At 45.1% G+C, this 17,746-nt stretch overlaps 1 protein-coding gene across 1 annotated transcript in view; it reads right to left on the bottom strand.

Annotated features, from left to right (window-relative positions):
- The window catches only part of ARHGEF4 (Rho guanine nucleotide exchange factor 4), a 118,758-nt gene extending 110,584 nt beyond the window's left edge, over positions 1 to 8,174 (bottom strand). Inside the window, exon 1 of the mRNA XM_055398127.2 lies at positions 7,948 to 8,174. Within this exon, the coding sequence (XP_055254102.2) occupies positions 7,948 to 8,005 (58 nt within the window). The 5' untranslated portion in view covers positions 8,006 to 8,174. The remainder of the gene's footprint in view (positions 1 to 7,947) is intronic.
- Between the last annotated feature and the right edge of the window lie 9,572 nt (positions 8,175 to 17,746).

The following is a 17,746-nucleotide window of genomic DNA, read 5'->3' on the forward strand; positions in this document are numbered from 1 at the left end:
CTGAACTGAACTGAATCCAAGTCTATGCCCCGACCAGTAATGCTGAAGAAGCTGAACGGTTCTATGATGACCTACAAGATCTTCTAGAACTAACACCAAAGAAAGATGTCCTTTGCATAATAGGGGACTGGAATACAAAAGTTGGAAGTCAAGAGATACCTGGAGTAACAGGCAAGTTTGGCCTTGGAGTACAAAATGAAGCAGGGCAAAGGCTAACAGTTTTGCCAAGAGAACACACTAATCACAACACCCTCTTCCAACAACACAAGAGATAACTCTACACATACACATCACCAGATGGTCAATATTGAAATCAGACTGACTATATTCTTTGTAGCCGAAGATGCAGAAGTTCTATAAAGTTAGCCAAAACAAGACAGGGAGCTGACTGTGGCTCAGATCATCAACTCCTTATTGCAAAATTCAGACTTAAATTGAAGAAAGTAGGGAAAAACACTAGACCATTCAGGTATGACATAAATCAAATCCTTTATGATTATACAGTGGAAATGAGAAATAGATTGAAGGGACTAGATCTGATAGATAGAGTGCCTGATGAACTATGGACGGAGGTTCGTGACACTGTATAGGAGGTGGTGATGAAAACCATCCCCAAGAAAAGAAATGCAAAAAGGAAGAATGGCTGTCTGAGGAGGCCTTACAAACAGCTGAGAAAAGAAGAAAAGCAAAAGGCAAAAGAGAAAAGGAAAGATATATCCATCTGAATGCAAGGAGAGATGATAAAGCCTTTTTAAGTGAACAATGCAAACAAACAGAGGAAACAATAGAAAGTCTCTAGAAATAGAAAATCTCTAGAAAGACTAGAGAGCTCTTCAAGAAAATTAGAGACAGCAAGGGAACATTTCATGCAAAGATGGGCTCGATAAAGGACAGAAATGGTATGGACCTAAGAGAAACAGAGATATTAAGAAGAGGTGGCAAGAATACACAGAAGAACTGTACAAAAATGACTTTAATGACCCAGATAACCACAATGGTATGATCACTCACCTAGAGCCAGACATCCTGGAATTCGAAGTCAAGTGGGCCTTAGGAAGCATCACTATGAACCAAGCTAGTAGAGGTGATGGAATTCCAGTTGAGCTATTTCAAATCCTAAAAGATCATGCTGTGAAAGTGCTGCACTCCATATGCTAGCAAATTTGGAAAACTCAGCACTGACCACAGGACTGGAAAAGATGTTTTCATTTCAATCCCAAAGAAAGGCAATGCCAAAGAATGTTCAAACTACCACACAATTGCACTCATCTCACATGCTAGCAAAATAATGCTCAAAATTCTCCAAGCCAGGCTTCAACAATACGTGAACCGTGAACTTCCAGATGTTCAAGCTGGTTTTAGAAAAGGCAGAGGAAAAAGAGATCAAATTGCCATCATCATCAAATTGCTGGATCACAGAAAAAGCAAGAGAGTTTAAGAAAAACATCTACTTCTTCTTTATTGACTGTGCCAAAGCCTTTGACTCTGTGGCTCTCAACAAGCTGGAAAATTCTTAAAGACATGGGAATATCAGACCATCTAAACTGCCTCCTGAGAAATCTGTATGCAGGTCAAGAAGCAACAGTTAGAACCAGACATGGAACAATGGACTGGTTCCAAATCAGGAAAGGAGTACATCAAGGCTTTATATTGTCACCCTGCTTATTTAACTTATATGCAGAGTTCATCATGTGAAATGCTGGGCTGGATGAAGCACAAGCTGGAATCAAGATTGCTGGGAGAAATATCAATAACCTCAGATATGCAGATGACACTACCCTTAAGTAGAAAGTAAAGAGGAACTGAAGAGCCTCTTGATGAAGTGAAAGAGAGGAGTGAAAAAACTAGCTTAAAATTCAACATTCAAAAACTAAGATCATGGCATCCAGTCCCATCACTTCATGGCAAATAGATCAGGAAACAATGGAAACAGTGACAGACTTTATTTTGGGGGGCTCCAAAATCACTGTGGATGGTGACTGCAGCCATGAAATTAAAATATGCCCGCTTCTTGGAAGAAAAACTCTGACCAATCTAGACAGCATATTAAAAAGCAGAGACATTATCTGGCTGACAAAAGTCCATCTAGTCAAAGCTATGGTTTTTCCAGTAGTTATGTATGGATGTGAGAGTTGGACTATAAAGAAAGCTGAGTACCAAAGAATCGATGCTTTTGAACTGTGGTGTTGGAGAAGACTCTTGAGAGTCCCTTGGACTACAAGGAGATCCAACCAGTCGATCCTAAAGGAAATCAGTTCTGAATATTCATTGGAAGGACTGATGCTAAAGCTGAAGCTCCAATACTTTGGACACCTGATACAAAGAACTAACTCCTTAGAAAAGATGCTGATGCTCAGAAAGACTGAAGTCAGGGGGAGAAGGGGATGAAAGAGGATGAGATGGTTGGATGGCATCACTGACTCAATAGATACGAGTTTGAGCAAGCTCTGGGAGTTGGTAATGGACAGGGAAGCCTGGTGTGCTGCAGTCCATGGGGTTGCAAAGAGTTGGAAATGACTGAGCAACTGAACTGAACTGAGTTTCTTATAAAGTTAAATATTCATTTACCAAATGATCTAACAATTCACTCCAATGTATTTACCCAAGAGAAACATAACTTACATCGATAGACTCATACATTAATGTTCACAGAAGTTTTATTTATTATAGACAAAAACTGGAAATAACCCAAATGTCAATCAGCTAGTGAACTAATAAGCAAATTGTGGTACATCCATTCAGTGGAATATTATTTGGCAATTAAAAGGAGAAAATCAATTATTGATACATGCAAAAACATATGCAGTATGCATTATGTCAGGAAGAAAAGCCAGACTAAAAAGAAAATATGATATAACTCCATTTATATGATATTCTGGAATAGGCAAAGCCATCTGTATAGAGAACAGCCTAGCCAGCAACTGGAGGTGGGCGAAGGGGTTGACTGCAAAGAAGCAGCTTTAGTTTCTTAGAGAGATGAAAGTTCTATATTTTGATTACAATGGTGGTTACACAGCTGCTTAAATGTGTCAAAACTCACAGCATTATACACCAAAGAGAGTAACTTACTGTGTATCACTTTAAGAAAAATACAGAAAGATGGCAAAAAGTATGCAAGCAATTTGGTCACATCAACCTTCTGCTTGAAACCTTTCCATGGCTCCAAGAACTGTCAGTCCGCATTTTCTAGCACACAGCCGCAGTCTGGTCTTCTTGTCTCCAGCCGCATCTCTCGCTATGCTCCTCGTTCAATACTATTTGCAGTTCCTGCGTATTGAGGCACAGTACCTAGCACAGGTGCTCAGTCAGCAGGGGTTCCATTCCTTCATACGTCTTTCTGCATTTGTTTATGTTAGCCCTTTCTCCTCAAAGCTCTTTCTACGCCTCACCACAGTTCACCTGCAGGCAGGAAGTCTCAGGGAACACCTCCTCCTGACATGTCTCTCTAAACCACGTCCTCCCTGTCTCTGCCCCCCCCATAATAAGTTGGGTTTGGCACACTGCTTCTGTGCTTCCTTGTCTGTAAAGACAAAGATGTTCAAGCCTTGCCTATTCTGAAGAAAGGACAAATTTTCAGTTGGCTCCTGGAAGACTGACTCTTAACCTTAAGATAGTCCTGTCCACTAACAGAGTCTTTCATACCTGGGACCTTGGAACATGCCAGATAGTTTATACTAATGATATGATTTGTGCTGGGGCCCTTGAGCTACACTGTATCAGTGGCCTGAAGATTAAATAGGTAAGGTCGGTCTTATGGCTGCTGCATGCCTAAGTAAATGACCGCAAATGAAAACCCTAGACTTCCAGGCTCGGGTGAACTTCCCTGGTTGGCAGTGCTTCCTGCATGTTGTCACCATGTGGCTGGGAGAATTGAGCATTGTCCATGGGATTCTACGAAAGGGCATATTTGGAAGCCTGTGCTGATTTCTCCTGAACTCTGCCCTGTGTACCTTTTGCCGAGGTTTTAATTTGAATCCTCTCACTGTAGTATATTGGAACTATGAGTATGACCACTTTCTCTGTTCTGTGAGAGCTTCTAGAGAATTAGCGACTGAGAGTGGTTCTGGCACATCAAACCATTGTGTTAACTTCAATCAGAGCACTTATCATAATGAGCTGACACTGCCTGTCTCTGTGCTGTGATTCCTTCAAGAGCAATGACCTTGGATGATTTGTCTGCCATCTCTGGTGCCTAGTGCTGTGCCCGGAAAATGATGTGTTAAATAAATGTCTGATTGCAAAAGAGGCACAGTCTTCTCATGAGTCTGATTCCCTTCTGAGCCAGAAAACCACCTCCAGGGCTTGACAAGGAATGCAGATGTAGCATGGGTTCTCTCCCAAGAAATCATGCAAAACCACAGGTAGTAAGAACTGTCAACCCCAGAAGCCTGAATTAAGAATTAAGCCTGTGAGACAACACATCCAGAATAGGAATTTAAAAAACCTCAGCCAAGTAACAGCAGTGGGATAGCATAGCAGAGGGCTACAGAGGCTATCAGCGCTTAAGGGGAGATGAGAACAGGGAGCAGGAAGAAGAGCCATGGAAATTCTACTCTGTCAACTACGTTTTATTTTCAAAATCTGCCTTTAAGGAAAGCCTTCTCCAAATCAAGATAAGTAACATTACAGTGGAAAATGTCAAGATTGGATATTTAAAATTCAAGAAGTCTTTGGAAACAAGGAACGTCTACCTACAGTTCTCTGCTGGATTCCCTGCTAATGTTCTGCCCTGCAGGTTAGCTGCAATTCCAGTTTCAAGTATTAGCCTTTCTGGCTCTTGCTGACAGCTTTTAAAATGTTTAGCAATATTCTCTATCACAAAAATCACAACACCAATACTTAGGTTTTGCTACAGCTCTTTTACTGGTAATTCTTAACCTTACTTAAGCAATAAACACAGCTCAATTCAACACACCTGTACTTTGTCTTAGAGTCACAGACCATTCAAAAAGAAATACAACTCACTAGCAGGAACCCACCTTAAATCAACATCTCTGACTAGAATCATGGAGTTGATTAGAAAAGAGGTCAGACCTTAGATTTCAATCTCCTCAGTTTGAAACTGGGAGTACCTGGGACCCAGAAAAATAGCCCTGGCTGTTGAATAAAGACAACAGTGACCAGGCAGTTAGCCAAGACATTATTTCAATGTGTGAACTCTCCCAGTATCCTGCTTTTCTCTGTTGGGCCTGGCATAGGCTCCACTCCAAACCTAGCAGAGTCCCCTGATAAGACACACCAATCCAGGCCTGAAAGTGAAAGTCACTCTGTCATGTCCGACTCTTTGCGACCCCATGGACTATACAGTCCATGAGATTCTCCAGGCCAGAATACTGGAGTGGGTGCCCTTTCCCTTTACCAGGGGATCTTCCCAACCCAGGGATTGAATCCAGGTCTCCCGCATTGCAGGTGGATCCTTTACTAGTTGAGCCACAAGGGAAGCCCAACAGTACTGGAGTGGGTAGCCTTTTCCTTCAACAGGGGATCTTCCTGACCCAGGAATCAAACTGGCGTCTCCTGAATTGCAGGTGGATTCTTTACCAACCAAGCTATCCTAGTCAAACATGACCTAGCTGGGAAACTGAGTATGTTACTGCATCTCTCTGACCCTATTTTTGTATCTGGATTGTAGGATAGCAATGGATTTTTATGTGGTTAATGAAATAACACAGAACTTTACGCCTGGCATATGTAGAAGATATTCAACAAATGTACCTTCCCTTTCTCTTTTCCATCAAGTTCTCCTCTATGGCAGCCTTTCCAATGAGATTTCCTCAACTGAACTACTGACACCCCCAAACTTATTTGAATGCTACCAAGGATGTCATATCTATTCCAAAAGAATTCATTCATTGCATATAATGGGTGTCTCTGGACATGAGCACTTAATTCTCTCCAGGAATTCAGTTAAGAGAAGGTTCCATGGACTCCCACAGCTATACAGGGTTCACGTACCCTTTCATACCTATAGTACAGAACACTGTCCATGCAGAGCCTCCCTAAACAAGGCAGAAAGTCAAGGCCTGAGGGTTCTCATGTCAACTCTTCCAGTACCATGTTGCTTTAAACCCTCCCCCGCCACGGCAGGGGCAACTCTGAGCCCTGTGAGGAGCCGCCTTCTGGGCCTTAGCTGTTCCCGTGTCTCCCCTCACCCCACCTTTCTCCCACATCCACCCACGCTACACCTTCATGCACATACAGCGGTTCTCTCTCAACTCATCCATGCTGCCTCAGTTCTCCCCGCCTAGTCCGGACAGTCCGTGGATCTCAGGAGTGTCTAATAAACCTAGGCTTCTGCCATATTCATCTGCCTTCCGCCTGCCCTGGGGGCCACCAGGGCTACACTCCACACAAACCTCCCCCTTCCCCAGGGGCTCTTTGGGCTGGTCTGCCATTGCTGAGGAGGAGCAGTAATTCACTTGACTGTAGAAGTGGAAGGAAAGTTATCTGGGCAAAGAGAAGAAAGGGTTCATTTGCCAATTTGCTTAAAGTTCCCCTTTGGTATTTATCTAGTTTGGTTTTCCTAAACTGAGGGCTATTTAAGCACTCCGGAGAGGAGGGAAAGGAAAGTTTCAAGGGAACTGGGATGGGAGGGAGTTCTGAAAAACCTTTAGTTGGAGGGTACACCAACAGCTGAGTCATTTAACTTTTCTGAGTTTCACCTGTTTGTTCTGAGACAAGACAAATTAGTCATGGAGTGCTCAGTGCAGGTGAATGGGCATCCTTCTTCAAGTCTACTGACTTTAGAGCAGAGTTCAAACCCTTTATCCACCATTCTTGGTCCTCTAACACTCAAGCCAACCTCTACTCCTCCTCAACCTGGCCCGTGCTCCATCCAGGAATGGTGGGGACAGGAATGGCACAACGACCGGGGAGGGTATGCCCCAAGACAGCCCTGTGCATCTGGAGCCCTGCAGCTTTCACAGGCTGCACCCCAACCCCCATCCAGAAGCATAATGGGTGTACTACCTCCGTTTCCCCGGCAGGAATTATCTTCCTTTACAGCTCTCACTGCTGCTGCTGCTGCTAAGTCACTTCAGTCGTGTCCGACTCTGTGTGACCCCACAGACAGAAGCCCACCAGGCTCCCCCATCCCTGGGATTCTCCAGGCAAGAACACTGGAGTGGGTTGCCATTTCCTTCTCCATAGCACTACAAGGGCTCAAAACGAACTTGAATGTTTCCAAGAAGTAAAATACAAAGATTATAGTTTAACAGCTAATCAAGGGTCACCACTCTGGGCTTCCTTGTTTAATTAATATTTAGGGTCAATGTCTTCCTATCAATTTGCACCCAGAACTCGGTACCTAGGATATGAAAGGGAGCCCTAAGAGGAGCCCACTAGTCCCAGGGGACACCACAGCAATCCCATCTCCGGCAAACGCAGCTGCAGCGGGTCCAGGAGGAGAGCCCTTCCTCTGGCAGAGCCTCAGTCCTGGAGCCAGGACCCTGAATCCAGTCCACCCTTAGCCAATGAGCCTTCTCCTCTCCCCTGTTTTACAGAACCCAAGGAGCTGCAGTTCGGAAAGCCAGACCTGTGCCATCGGTCAAGAACGTTTGGAGAAGGGAAACAGCACATCAAGGGATCACATTCTATTCTCACCGTAAACAATTTCCGAGTTGAGGACGCGCCTGGTTACGAGCGGGGAGGGGGCCGACTAGGCTCAGCTGTAACAGAAGTGGTTAAAAGAAGGGACGCGGGTGGTGGGCGGAGGTGGTGGTAAATCAGAAGAAAACCCAATAAAATAAAGATTCGGAAAAGCGAAGCAATAGGAACCAAGGAAGCGGAAAATGGAAACGAGCAATAGAAAAAGTGCAGGAGGAAAGGGCGGGCGGAGACACCGTCTCGAGGGGGATGGCGAGAAGGCGAGAAGGCGCTCTAGACGGACTGACGCGGGGACCCGAAGGGGTGCGGCGGCGCGAGGGGCGGCGGCGGCGGCACCCTTACCGGCGGTGGCCGAGCGCAGGCTCTCCAGGCTCCAGGAGCGGGACAGGGCGCCGCGCATGCCCCCGCTGCCGCCGCGGCCCCCGCACACCACGCCGCTGCTGTCCGAGTCGGAGCCCGGGGACAGCCCGGCGCTACTGCCGCCGCCGCTGCTGCTGCTCGTGCCGAGGTCCCCGCTCGTCTGCCCGCTCGACTCGCTCGGGCATTGCTGCGCTCTCGGGCAGGCGGGGCCGAGCTCCAGCCACAGGTTCGCTGGCGGCTGGGCCGCGGCGGCGCCGGGGCTGCCGGGCGACGGGGCCAGCGAGCCGGGAGCCGGGCCGGGCGAGGGGCGTGCAGACGGCCGCGCGGCGTCCTCGGCCCCATCCCCGCCGCCGCACGGCCGCCGCTCCGGGCCAGCTGACATCATGGGGCTCCGCTAAGGAGGCTCCCGGCCGCCGCCAACCTCTGGGGCTCTGCGGCCGCGGCGGCGGGGACCCTCAGCGGGCGCGGGGCGCGCGCGGCTCGGGCGAGGCCAGGTGTCCGCTGGGCAGGACGCGGCGCCCGGTCTCGTCGCCCGTTCCCGGCCGCCCGGCGGGCGCAGAGCCGCGGCGCCGACCCGGGTGCGGGTCGCGGGCTCGGTCAGCACGCGCTCACGCAGGCGCGCACGCAGACTCGGGGCGGCCGCGGCGGCGGCGGGCGCGGCGCGCTGGGCCCCGGGCAGTTCTCGGTGCCCGCAGGGCCGTGCCCTGCGCCGGCGTTCGCGCGCGTGGGTTAGGACTGGGGCATCCTTGGAAGGAGGCGTCCCGGACACCCCGCAGCCGTGGCGGTGAGGAGAGCTGGCGGGCGCTGGCTCTCCCCCATCCAGGATCCAGCGCGCCCTTGCCCGTCTGGGGCAGGAGTGTAGGCAGGAGGCCACGCTCTGCCCCGCAAGCCGGGCCGGGGAGCGCGCTTGGTGGCGTCGCGTCCCTCCTCTCCGGGTCGGCCACGCGGCGGTGCGCGGGGAACTTTCGGCACTGACGCCCCTCGGGCCCGCGGGCCGGCAGGAGTATGGCGGCGGTGCTCTGACATCAAAAGTAGAGTCACGTCCACGCCAAATAATTTTAGAAAGTGTCTGGGAAAGTCCAGTGACAGGTACAATCGAAAACGGGAGTCACAAAGCACATGACATAGAGCCAGAAACCAAGGAGTCTAGGGTTTTTCGAATTTTGTTGTTGCGGAGGCAGAGATTAGAGAACGGAGAGTTTCCTCCAACGCTCCCACACACCCGTGAGCATTCTGTAGCTTCTTGGAGTGTGCCTAGAGGGGAGGGGAGGTACCTCTACTGCTCCAAACAAGCGCCACGATCAGTGAGAAGTGTGAGAGGACGTTCCAGTATCTACTGACAAGGGCTGAGCAGGGCTGCTGACAGCCCCAGTCCCAGGCTCACCACTCCTGCAAGCTCTAGGGAGCTGGTTGTAAAGCAGCATGAGTATTAACGATGGTGAGGATGAAATGAGAGGTCCTTGCCATGCCCTAGCACACTAGCTGGTGTAGGGTGAATGCTGGAAAAGTGGTCATTCTCTCCGCTTCCCTCCACTTGGGGTCGATTTCCCGTAGCCCATCTCTTTCCCTAAGCAACGTGTGTGCCTAGCTCTGTATCAGAAGGGATCCTGCCTCTTCATAGATATCATCTCCTCTTCTTACAGGCCCTGGGTTATCTCTTCATATGATACCCACCCTAACAACTCAGGGGGCTGGGACAATGGTATGGCAGGGTTTATGTACAAAGTACAGAACTCTGCACAAACAGAAGGCAATACTAGTGTTTTGGAAGTTCAATCAGTGGGCATTGGAGGGCGACTCAGCTAAATCTGCACCTTGAAGTCGCCCTCCCCCCTTAACTTCTCTGGGAATCCTTTTTGATCATTCCATACCATGTATGCACACTTCCCACCCATGCCTCCATTCTTTGCTGTTCTTGGGAAGGGCAGCCCTCCTCTGACTCCCCCTTGCTCTTTAGTGCGGGCGTTCTGCAAGGAGAGTCACCATCTGTGTTCTTGTCTGGTTGTCCTGTTGAGGCCTGTGAACCTAGCCCTTGTGGGTAAGAAGAACTGCTGTGGGAGGGATGAGTCACAGATCAGGAGACACCCTCCCAGTCTGTCAGCAAATCTGTGGGTTCTCCCTCCAAAATAAGTGTCCAAGCCCAGCAAGACCCTGTGTATTCCCCATTCTATTCTCCACTTTTTGTCGTCACTTCTTTTCCCTTGCTCTTTGCACTCCAGCTATGGTGGCTTCCTTGCTGTCTCTCATTCCTGCCTGAGGGCCTTTGCACTTACTGTTCCAGAAAGAGTAGAGTGTCTTCATTGAGTTCTGGTATGCAAAAGGGATCCACATTTCTTAAGACCACAGTGGTGATGGCAGCTGAAATTAAGGCTTACTACCTGAGGTTCAGGGAATATCAGGGGACAAAAGTTGGTGCAGTGAGATGTAGCTGCCCCACCCCCGCCATGGGAAATATTTCGTTGTGTGGTTTGAGTGTACTCCAGGAGTTGGTGATGGACAGGTATGCTGTGATTCATGGGGTCGCGGAGAGTCGGACACGACTGAGCGACTGAACTGAACTGAACTGATGCCACATACATACTACTGAATCATGAAAAAGAATGAAATAATGCCATTTGCAGCAACATGGATGAATCTAGAGAATATAATACTAAATGAAGTAGGTCAGAAAGAGAAAGACAAGTACTTATATGTAGACTCTAAAATATAACACAAATGAACTTATTTACAAAACAGAAACAGACATAGAAAACAAACTTACGGTTACCAAAGGGGAAAGGGATAAATTAGGAGTTTGGGATTAATGGATACAAACTACTATATATAAAATAGATAAACAACGAGTTTTTATCATATAGCACAGAATAGTCAATATCCTGTAATAAAATAATGGAAAACTTAAAAACTTTAAAAATGTATAACTTTATTTTCATGGAATAATAAATACAATTGCAAAAGAAGGAGTGAGAAAGTAGCACGGAATATTAGTTCCATCCCATAGAAATTCTGTGAGAGTCAACTAAAAATTGTTAGAACGAGTGCATCTTTAAAAGCCATACCAAAATAATCAAGTATAGGATAGATATTGTAACAGATTTTTTATATCAATTATGTAATTTAACTCGGGTCTTTTGTCTTTTACTTCATTTTTTCAATTTAAGCAATTATACTACATGATTTCTGTGTGACTGTTATTCTAATGCTTTATATACTTCCCTTTTAGCCATGGATTCTAGCTGTTAATATCTCTCACATTACTACCTGTTTAAAAAATCATAAAATATAATCCTAACGGCCTGTAAAAAAAAGTAAAGAGTTCCTATATCAAGCAGAATGGGATAACCTATTTTAGTTGGTTTGCAGAAACCTCCAAATGCTTCAAAATTAAAAAGTAGCTTCATTAAATATTTATTGCAAAATGCTAATGAAAAATTAAAGACACAAGAGGTACGAGATCGAATCTGGGCTCGTGGCAGTGAGAGCACAGAGTCCTAACCATTGGACCACCAGGGAATTCCCAAGACTGATGTAATTTCTGTTGCCCCCCTCTATCCTCTTTTATTTGAGTGCTCATCCTGGTAATCTTTGTCTGTAGTGCCCAACTGAGAGAGGAAAGTAAAATTTCATGTGCCCTCCTGTCCAAATCCAGACATACTGGTTATTGATTCTCTCCCAGGGACAACTGTTATCTTCTTGTTCGTCATTATCTAAGTCTTCCTTTTGGCTATCTTTGGAAGTGGCTCTAAGATCTTGTAAGGATAATATCTTCACATTATCTTTGAGAACACCTTTAAATCTAGTTCAAACTACCAGAAATATTTAGTTTGTCTCAGCTGAACAAGACATTTGGAAGGATTTAATAACTCTATGATCAGAAATTTGGTCAAAATGGGAGCCAAGGTTCACAGCCTGTCAGGACTTTTCTTAAGGCCTTTTCCCCTAAGTTAATTGTACAGAAAGAGGGAGAGAAAAACATTCCAAAATAGGTGGATGGGTTATTAAATCCTTTCAAATGTCTTCTCAGGTTTCAGTTGGGACAAACAGTAAATATAAATCACAAACTTCAGAGAGGTATAATTCTAATCTGGAGAATAAAAGAGGGGAACGGTCATTTGAATCTAGAGAAATGAAAAATAATGTGTCTTCTCCACAAATATTAGCCAAGAAAGCTTTAGCTATCTGAAACAGATGAACTTATTCCAATTGTTCTTTTATAAATAGTGATTTTTACATCATTATATCTGTCTGGTAACTAAAATTTTAAAACGAAGCTATGAAGTCTCTGTTTGCATTTGTATGTTTCTCTATTAGGTTGGTGCAAAAGTTATTTCGGTTTTGCATTGTTGAACTTTGCCATTTGATATTGAAATACATTCCTAAATAAATTGTGGTTATGTTATATATCATTTTAATGTACATTTCTTGATTTATTTTTTGCTAATAATTTATTATTTGCTGTTTATTTTATATTTATTTTAGACTATGAAACTGATGTTAGACAAAAAGCAAATATGAGTGATTTTCTTATTTGAGTTCAAAATGGGTCATAAAGCAGCAGAGACAGCTTGTAACATCAACAGTGCATTTGGCCCAGGAACTACTAATGAACACACAGTGCAATGGTGGTTTAAGAAGTTTTGCAAAGGAGTAGAGAGCATTGACGATTGGAAATTGATAATGGCCAACTGCAAGTCATCATTGAAGCTGATCCTCTTATAACTACACACGAAGTTGCTGAAGAACTCAACATCGACCATTCTATGGTCATTTGGCATTTGAAGCAAATTGGAAAGGTTAAAAAGCTTGATAAGTGGATGTCTCATGTGTGCTAAGTTGCTACAGTCATGTCCAACTTTTTGCAACCCTATGGACTGTAGCCTGCCAGGCTCCTCCTCTGTCCATGGGATTTCCCAGGCAAGAATACTGGAGTGGGTAGCCATTTCCTCCTTCAGGGGATCTTCCCTGATCCAGGGATTGAACTCTCATCTATTATGTCTCCTGCATTGGCAGGTGGGTTCTTTACCACTACAACCACCTGGGAAGCCTCACAAGCTGACTGCAAATTAAAAAAATATCATTTTGAAATGTCATCTTCTCTTATTGTATGCAGCAACAATGAACAATTTCTTAATCAGATTGTGACATGTGATGAAAAGTGTATTTTATACAGCTGTCAATGACCAGCTCAGTGGTTGGACCGAGAAGATGCTCCAAAGCACTTCCAAAAGCCAAACTTGCACCAAAAAAAGGTCATGGTCACTGTTTTGTTGTCTGCTGCTGGTCTGATCCGCTATACCTTTTTGAATCCCAGTGAAACCATTACATCTTAGAAGAATGCTCAGCAAATCAATGAGATACACCGAAAACTGCAACATCTGCAGCCGGTGTTGGTCAACAGAAAGGGATCAACTCTTCTCCATGACAATGCCTGACTACATATCACACAACCAACACTTCAAAAATAGAACAAATAGGGCTTCGAAGTTTTGCCTTAGATGCCAAATTCACCTAATCTTACGGCACTAACTACCACTTCTTCAAGCATCTCAAAATCTTTTTGCAGGGAAAATACTTCCACAACCAGGAAGAGGCAGAAAATGCTTTCCAAGAGTTTGTCAAAATTCATAAAAGTTCGTAAAAATCCGAAGCATAGATTTTTATGCTACAGGAATAAACAAACTTATTTCTCATTGGCAAAAATGTGTTGATTGTAATGGTTCCTATTTTGATTAATAAAGATGTGATTGAACCTAGTCATAATGACGATTGGAAATTGTCTCAGCAAACTCCAGTTCAGTTCAGTTGCACAGTCATGTCCGACTCTTTGCAACCCCATAGACTCAGCATGCCAGGCTTCCCTGTCCATCACCAACTCCCAGAACTTGTTCAAACTCATGTCCATCAAGTCAGTGATCTCATCCAACCATCTCATCCTCTGTCGTCCACTTCTCCTCCTGCCTTCAATCTTTCCCAGCATCAGGGCCTTTTCCAATGAGTCAGTTCTTCGCATCAAGTAGCCAAAATATTGGAGCTTCAGCTTCAGGATCAATCCTTCCAATGAATATTCAGGACTGATTTCCTGGTTGGATCTCCTTGCAGTCCAAGTGACTCTCAAGAGTCTTCTCCAACATCACAGTTCAAAAGCATCGATTCTTTGGTACTCAGCTTTCTTTATAGTCCAACTCTCACATCCATCCATGACTTTCCATCCATGGAAAAACCATAGCTTTGACTAGACAGACCTATGTTGGGAAAGTAATGTCTACGCTTTTTAATATCCTGTTTATGATGGTCATAGCTTTCCTTCCAAGGAACAAGCGTCTTTTAATTTCATGGCTGCAATCACCATCTGCATTGATTTTAGAGCCCCCCAAAATAAAGTCTGTCACTGTTTCCATTGTTTCCTGATCTATTTGCCATGAAGTGATGGGACTGGCCATGATCTTAGTTTTCTGAATGTCAAGTTTTAACCTAACTTTTTTACTCTCCTCTTTCACTTTCATCACGAGACTCTTTAGTTCTTCTTCACTTTCTGCCATAAGGGTCGTGCCATCTGAATATCTGATGTTATTGATATTTCTCCCAGCAATCTTGATTCCAGCTTGTGCTTCATCCAGCCCAGCATTTTGCATGATGTATTCTGCATATAAGTTAAATAAGCAGAGTGACAATATAAAGCTTTGATGTACTCCTTTCCTGATTTGGAACCAGTCCATTGTTCCATGTCTGGTTCTAACTGTTGCTTCTTGACCTGTGTACAGATTTCTCAGGAGGCAGTTAGGTGGTCTGGTATTCCCATGTCTTTAAGAATTTTCCAGTTTTTTGTGATCCACATAGTCAAAGACTTTGGCACAGTCAATACAGAAGTAGATGTTTTTCTGAAACTCTCTTGCTTTTTTGATGATCCAGGAAATGTTGGCAATTAGATCTCTGATTCCTCTGCCTTTTCTAAATCCAGCTTGAACATCTGGAAGTTCACAGTTCATGTACTGTTGATGCCATGCTTGGAGAATTTTGAGCATTACTTTGCTATTGTGTGAGATGAGTGCAACTGTGTGGTAGTTTGAGCATTCTTTGGCATCGCCTTTCTTTGGGATTGGAATGAAAACTGACCTTTTCCAGTCCTGTGCCCACTGCTGAGTTTTCCAAATTTTCAGGCATATTGAGTGCAGCATTTCCACAGCATCATCTTTTAGGATTTGAAATAGCTTAACTGGAATTCTATCACCTCCACTAGCTTTGTTCGTAGTGATGCTTCCTAAGGCCCACTTGACTTTCAATTCCAAGATGTCTGACTCTAGGTGAGTGATCATACCATCGTGGTTATCTGGGTCATTAAGATTTTTTTTGTATAGTTCTGTGTATTCTTGCTACCTCTTCTTAGTATCTTCTGCTTCTGTTAGGTCTTGACCATTTCTTTCCTTTATTGTGCCCATCTTTGCATAAAGTATTCCCTTCAGTTCAGTTCAGTTCAGTTGCTCAGTCGTGTCCAACTCTTTGCGACCCCATGAATCACAGCACACCAGGCCTCCCTGTCCATCACCAACTCCCGGAGTTCACTCAAACTCATGTCCATTGAGTCGGTGATGCCATCCAGCCATCTCATTCTCTGTTGTCCCCTTCTCTTCCCACCCCCAATCTTTCCCCTTGGTATCTCTAATTTCCTTGAAGAAATCTCTAGTCTTTCCCATTCTATTGTTTTCCTCTATTTCTTTGCGTTGATCACTAAGGAAGGCTTTCTTTTCTCTCCTTGCTATTCTTTGGATCTCTGCATTTAAATGGGTATATCTTTCCTTTTCTCTGTTGCCTTTTGCTTCCAGGTTTGCAAGATGGCAGAGTAGAAGGACGTGTGTTAATCTTCTCCTGCGAGAACTCCAAAATTACAACTTGCTACTGAACAACTGTTGACAGGAAAGATACTCCCACCAAAAAGATATCCATGTCCAGGGGCAAAGACGAAGCCCCAGCAAGATGGTAGGAGGGGTGAAACTACTCATACTGTTCATGGGGTTCTGGGTGCAGCAGGCCTGGGCATGGCATAAGCCCTCTTGGAGGAGATCGCCATTAACCCCACCATAGAGCCACCAGAACTTACATAGGACAGGGGAAACAGACTCTTGGACTGCACAGACGACACCTTGTGTGCACCAGGACCCCGGAGAAAGGAGCAGTGACCCCACAAGAGATTGACCCCGACTTGCCTCTGAGTGTCCGGAAGTCTCCGGCGGAGGTGAGGGTCAGCAGTGGGCTGCTGCAGGGTCAGGGGCACTGAGTGCAGTAGTGTGCATGGGACCTTTTGAAGGAGGTCACCATTGTCTTCATTACCTCCACCATTAGTTTGGCCTCGGGTCAAACAACAGGGAGGGAACACAGCCCCACCCACCAACAGAAAATTGGATTAAAGATTTATGGAGCATGGCCCTGCGCATCAGAACAAGACCCCGTTTCCCCCTAAGTCAGTCTCTCCCATCAGGAAGCTTCCATAAGCCTCTTATCGTTATCCATCAGAGGGCAGACAGAATGAAAACCACAAACACAGAAAACTGATCAAAGTGATCACATGAACCACAGCCTTGTCTCACTTGATGAAACTATGAGCCATGCCGTGTAGGACCACCCAACACGGATGGGTCATGGTGAAGAGTTCTGACAAAACGTGGTCTACTGGGGAAGGGAATGGCAAACCACTTCAGTATTCTTGGCTTAAGAACCCCATGAACAGTATGAGAAGGCAAAAAATAGGACACTGAAAGATGAACTCCCCAGGTTGATAAGTGCCCAATATGCTACTGGAGATGAGTGGAGAAATAACTCCAGAAGGAATGAAGAGACAGACCGAAAGCAAAAATAACACCCAGCTGTGGATGTGACTGGTGATGGAAGTAGTACAATGCTGTAAAGAACAGTATTGCATAGGAACCTGGAACGTTAGGTCCATGAATCAAGGCAAATTGGAAATGGCCAAACAGGAGATGGCAAGAGTGAACATCAACATTTTAGGAATCAGTGAACTAAAATGGACTGGAATGGGTGAATTTAACTCAGATGACCATTATATCTACTACTGTGGGCAAGAATCCCTTAGAAGAAATGGATTAACCCTCACAGTCAACAAAAGAATCCAAAATGCAGTACTTGGATGCAATCTCACAAATGACAGAATGATCTCTGTTCATTTCCAAGGCATGCCATTCAATATCACGGTAATCCAAGCCTATGCCCCAACCAGTAATGCTGAAAAAGCTGAAGTTGAATGGTTCTATGAAGACCTACAAGACCTTCTAGAACTAACACCCAGAAAAGATGTCCTTTTCATTATAAGGGACTGGAATGCAAAAGTAGGAAGTCAACAAACACCTGGAGTAACAAGCAAATTTGGCCTTGGAGCATGGAATGAAGCAGGGAAAAGGCTAATAGTTTTGCCAAGAGAATGCACTGGTCATAGCAAACACCCTCTTCCCACAAGACAAGAGAAGACTCTACAGATGGACATCACCAGATGGTCAACACCGAAATCAGATTGATTATATTCTTTGCAGCTGAAGATGGAGAAGCTCTATACAGTCAGCAAAGACAAGCCTGGGAGCTGACTGTGGCTCAGATCATGAACTCCTTATTGCTAAATTCAGACTTATATTGAAGAAAGTAGGAAAAACCACTAGACCATTCAGGTATGACCTAAACCAAATCCCTTATGATTATCCAGTGGAAGGGACAAATAGATTCAAGGGATTAGATCTGATAGACAGAGTGCCTGAAACAATCTATTCTTTTAACTTCT

This window comes from Moschus berezovskii, chromosome 2 (assembly GCF_049115385.1).
Source record: "Moschus berezovskii isolate FMDL1 chromosome 2, NW_MosBer_1.0, whole genome shotgun sequence".
Taxonomy (NCBI): Eukaryota; Metazoa; Chordata; class Mammalia; order Artiodactyla; family Moschidae; genus Moschus; species Moschus berezovskii.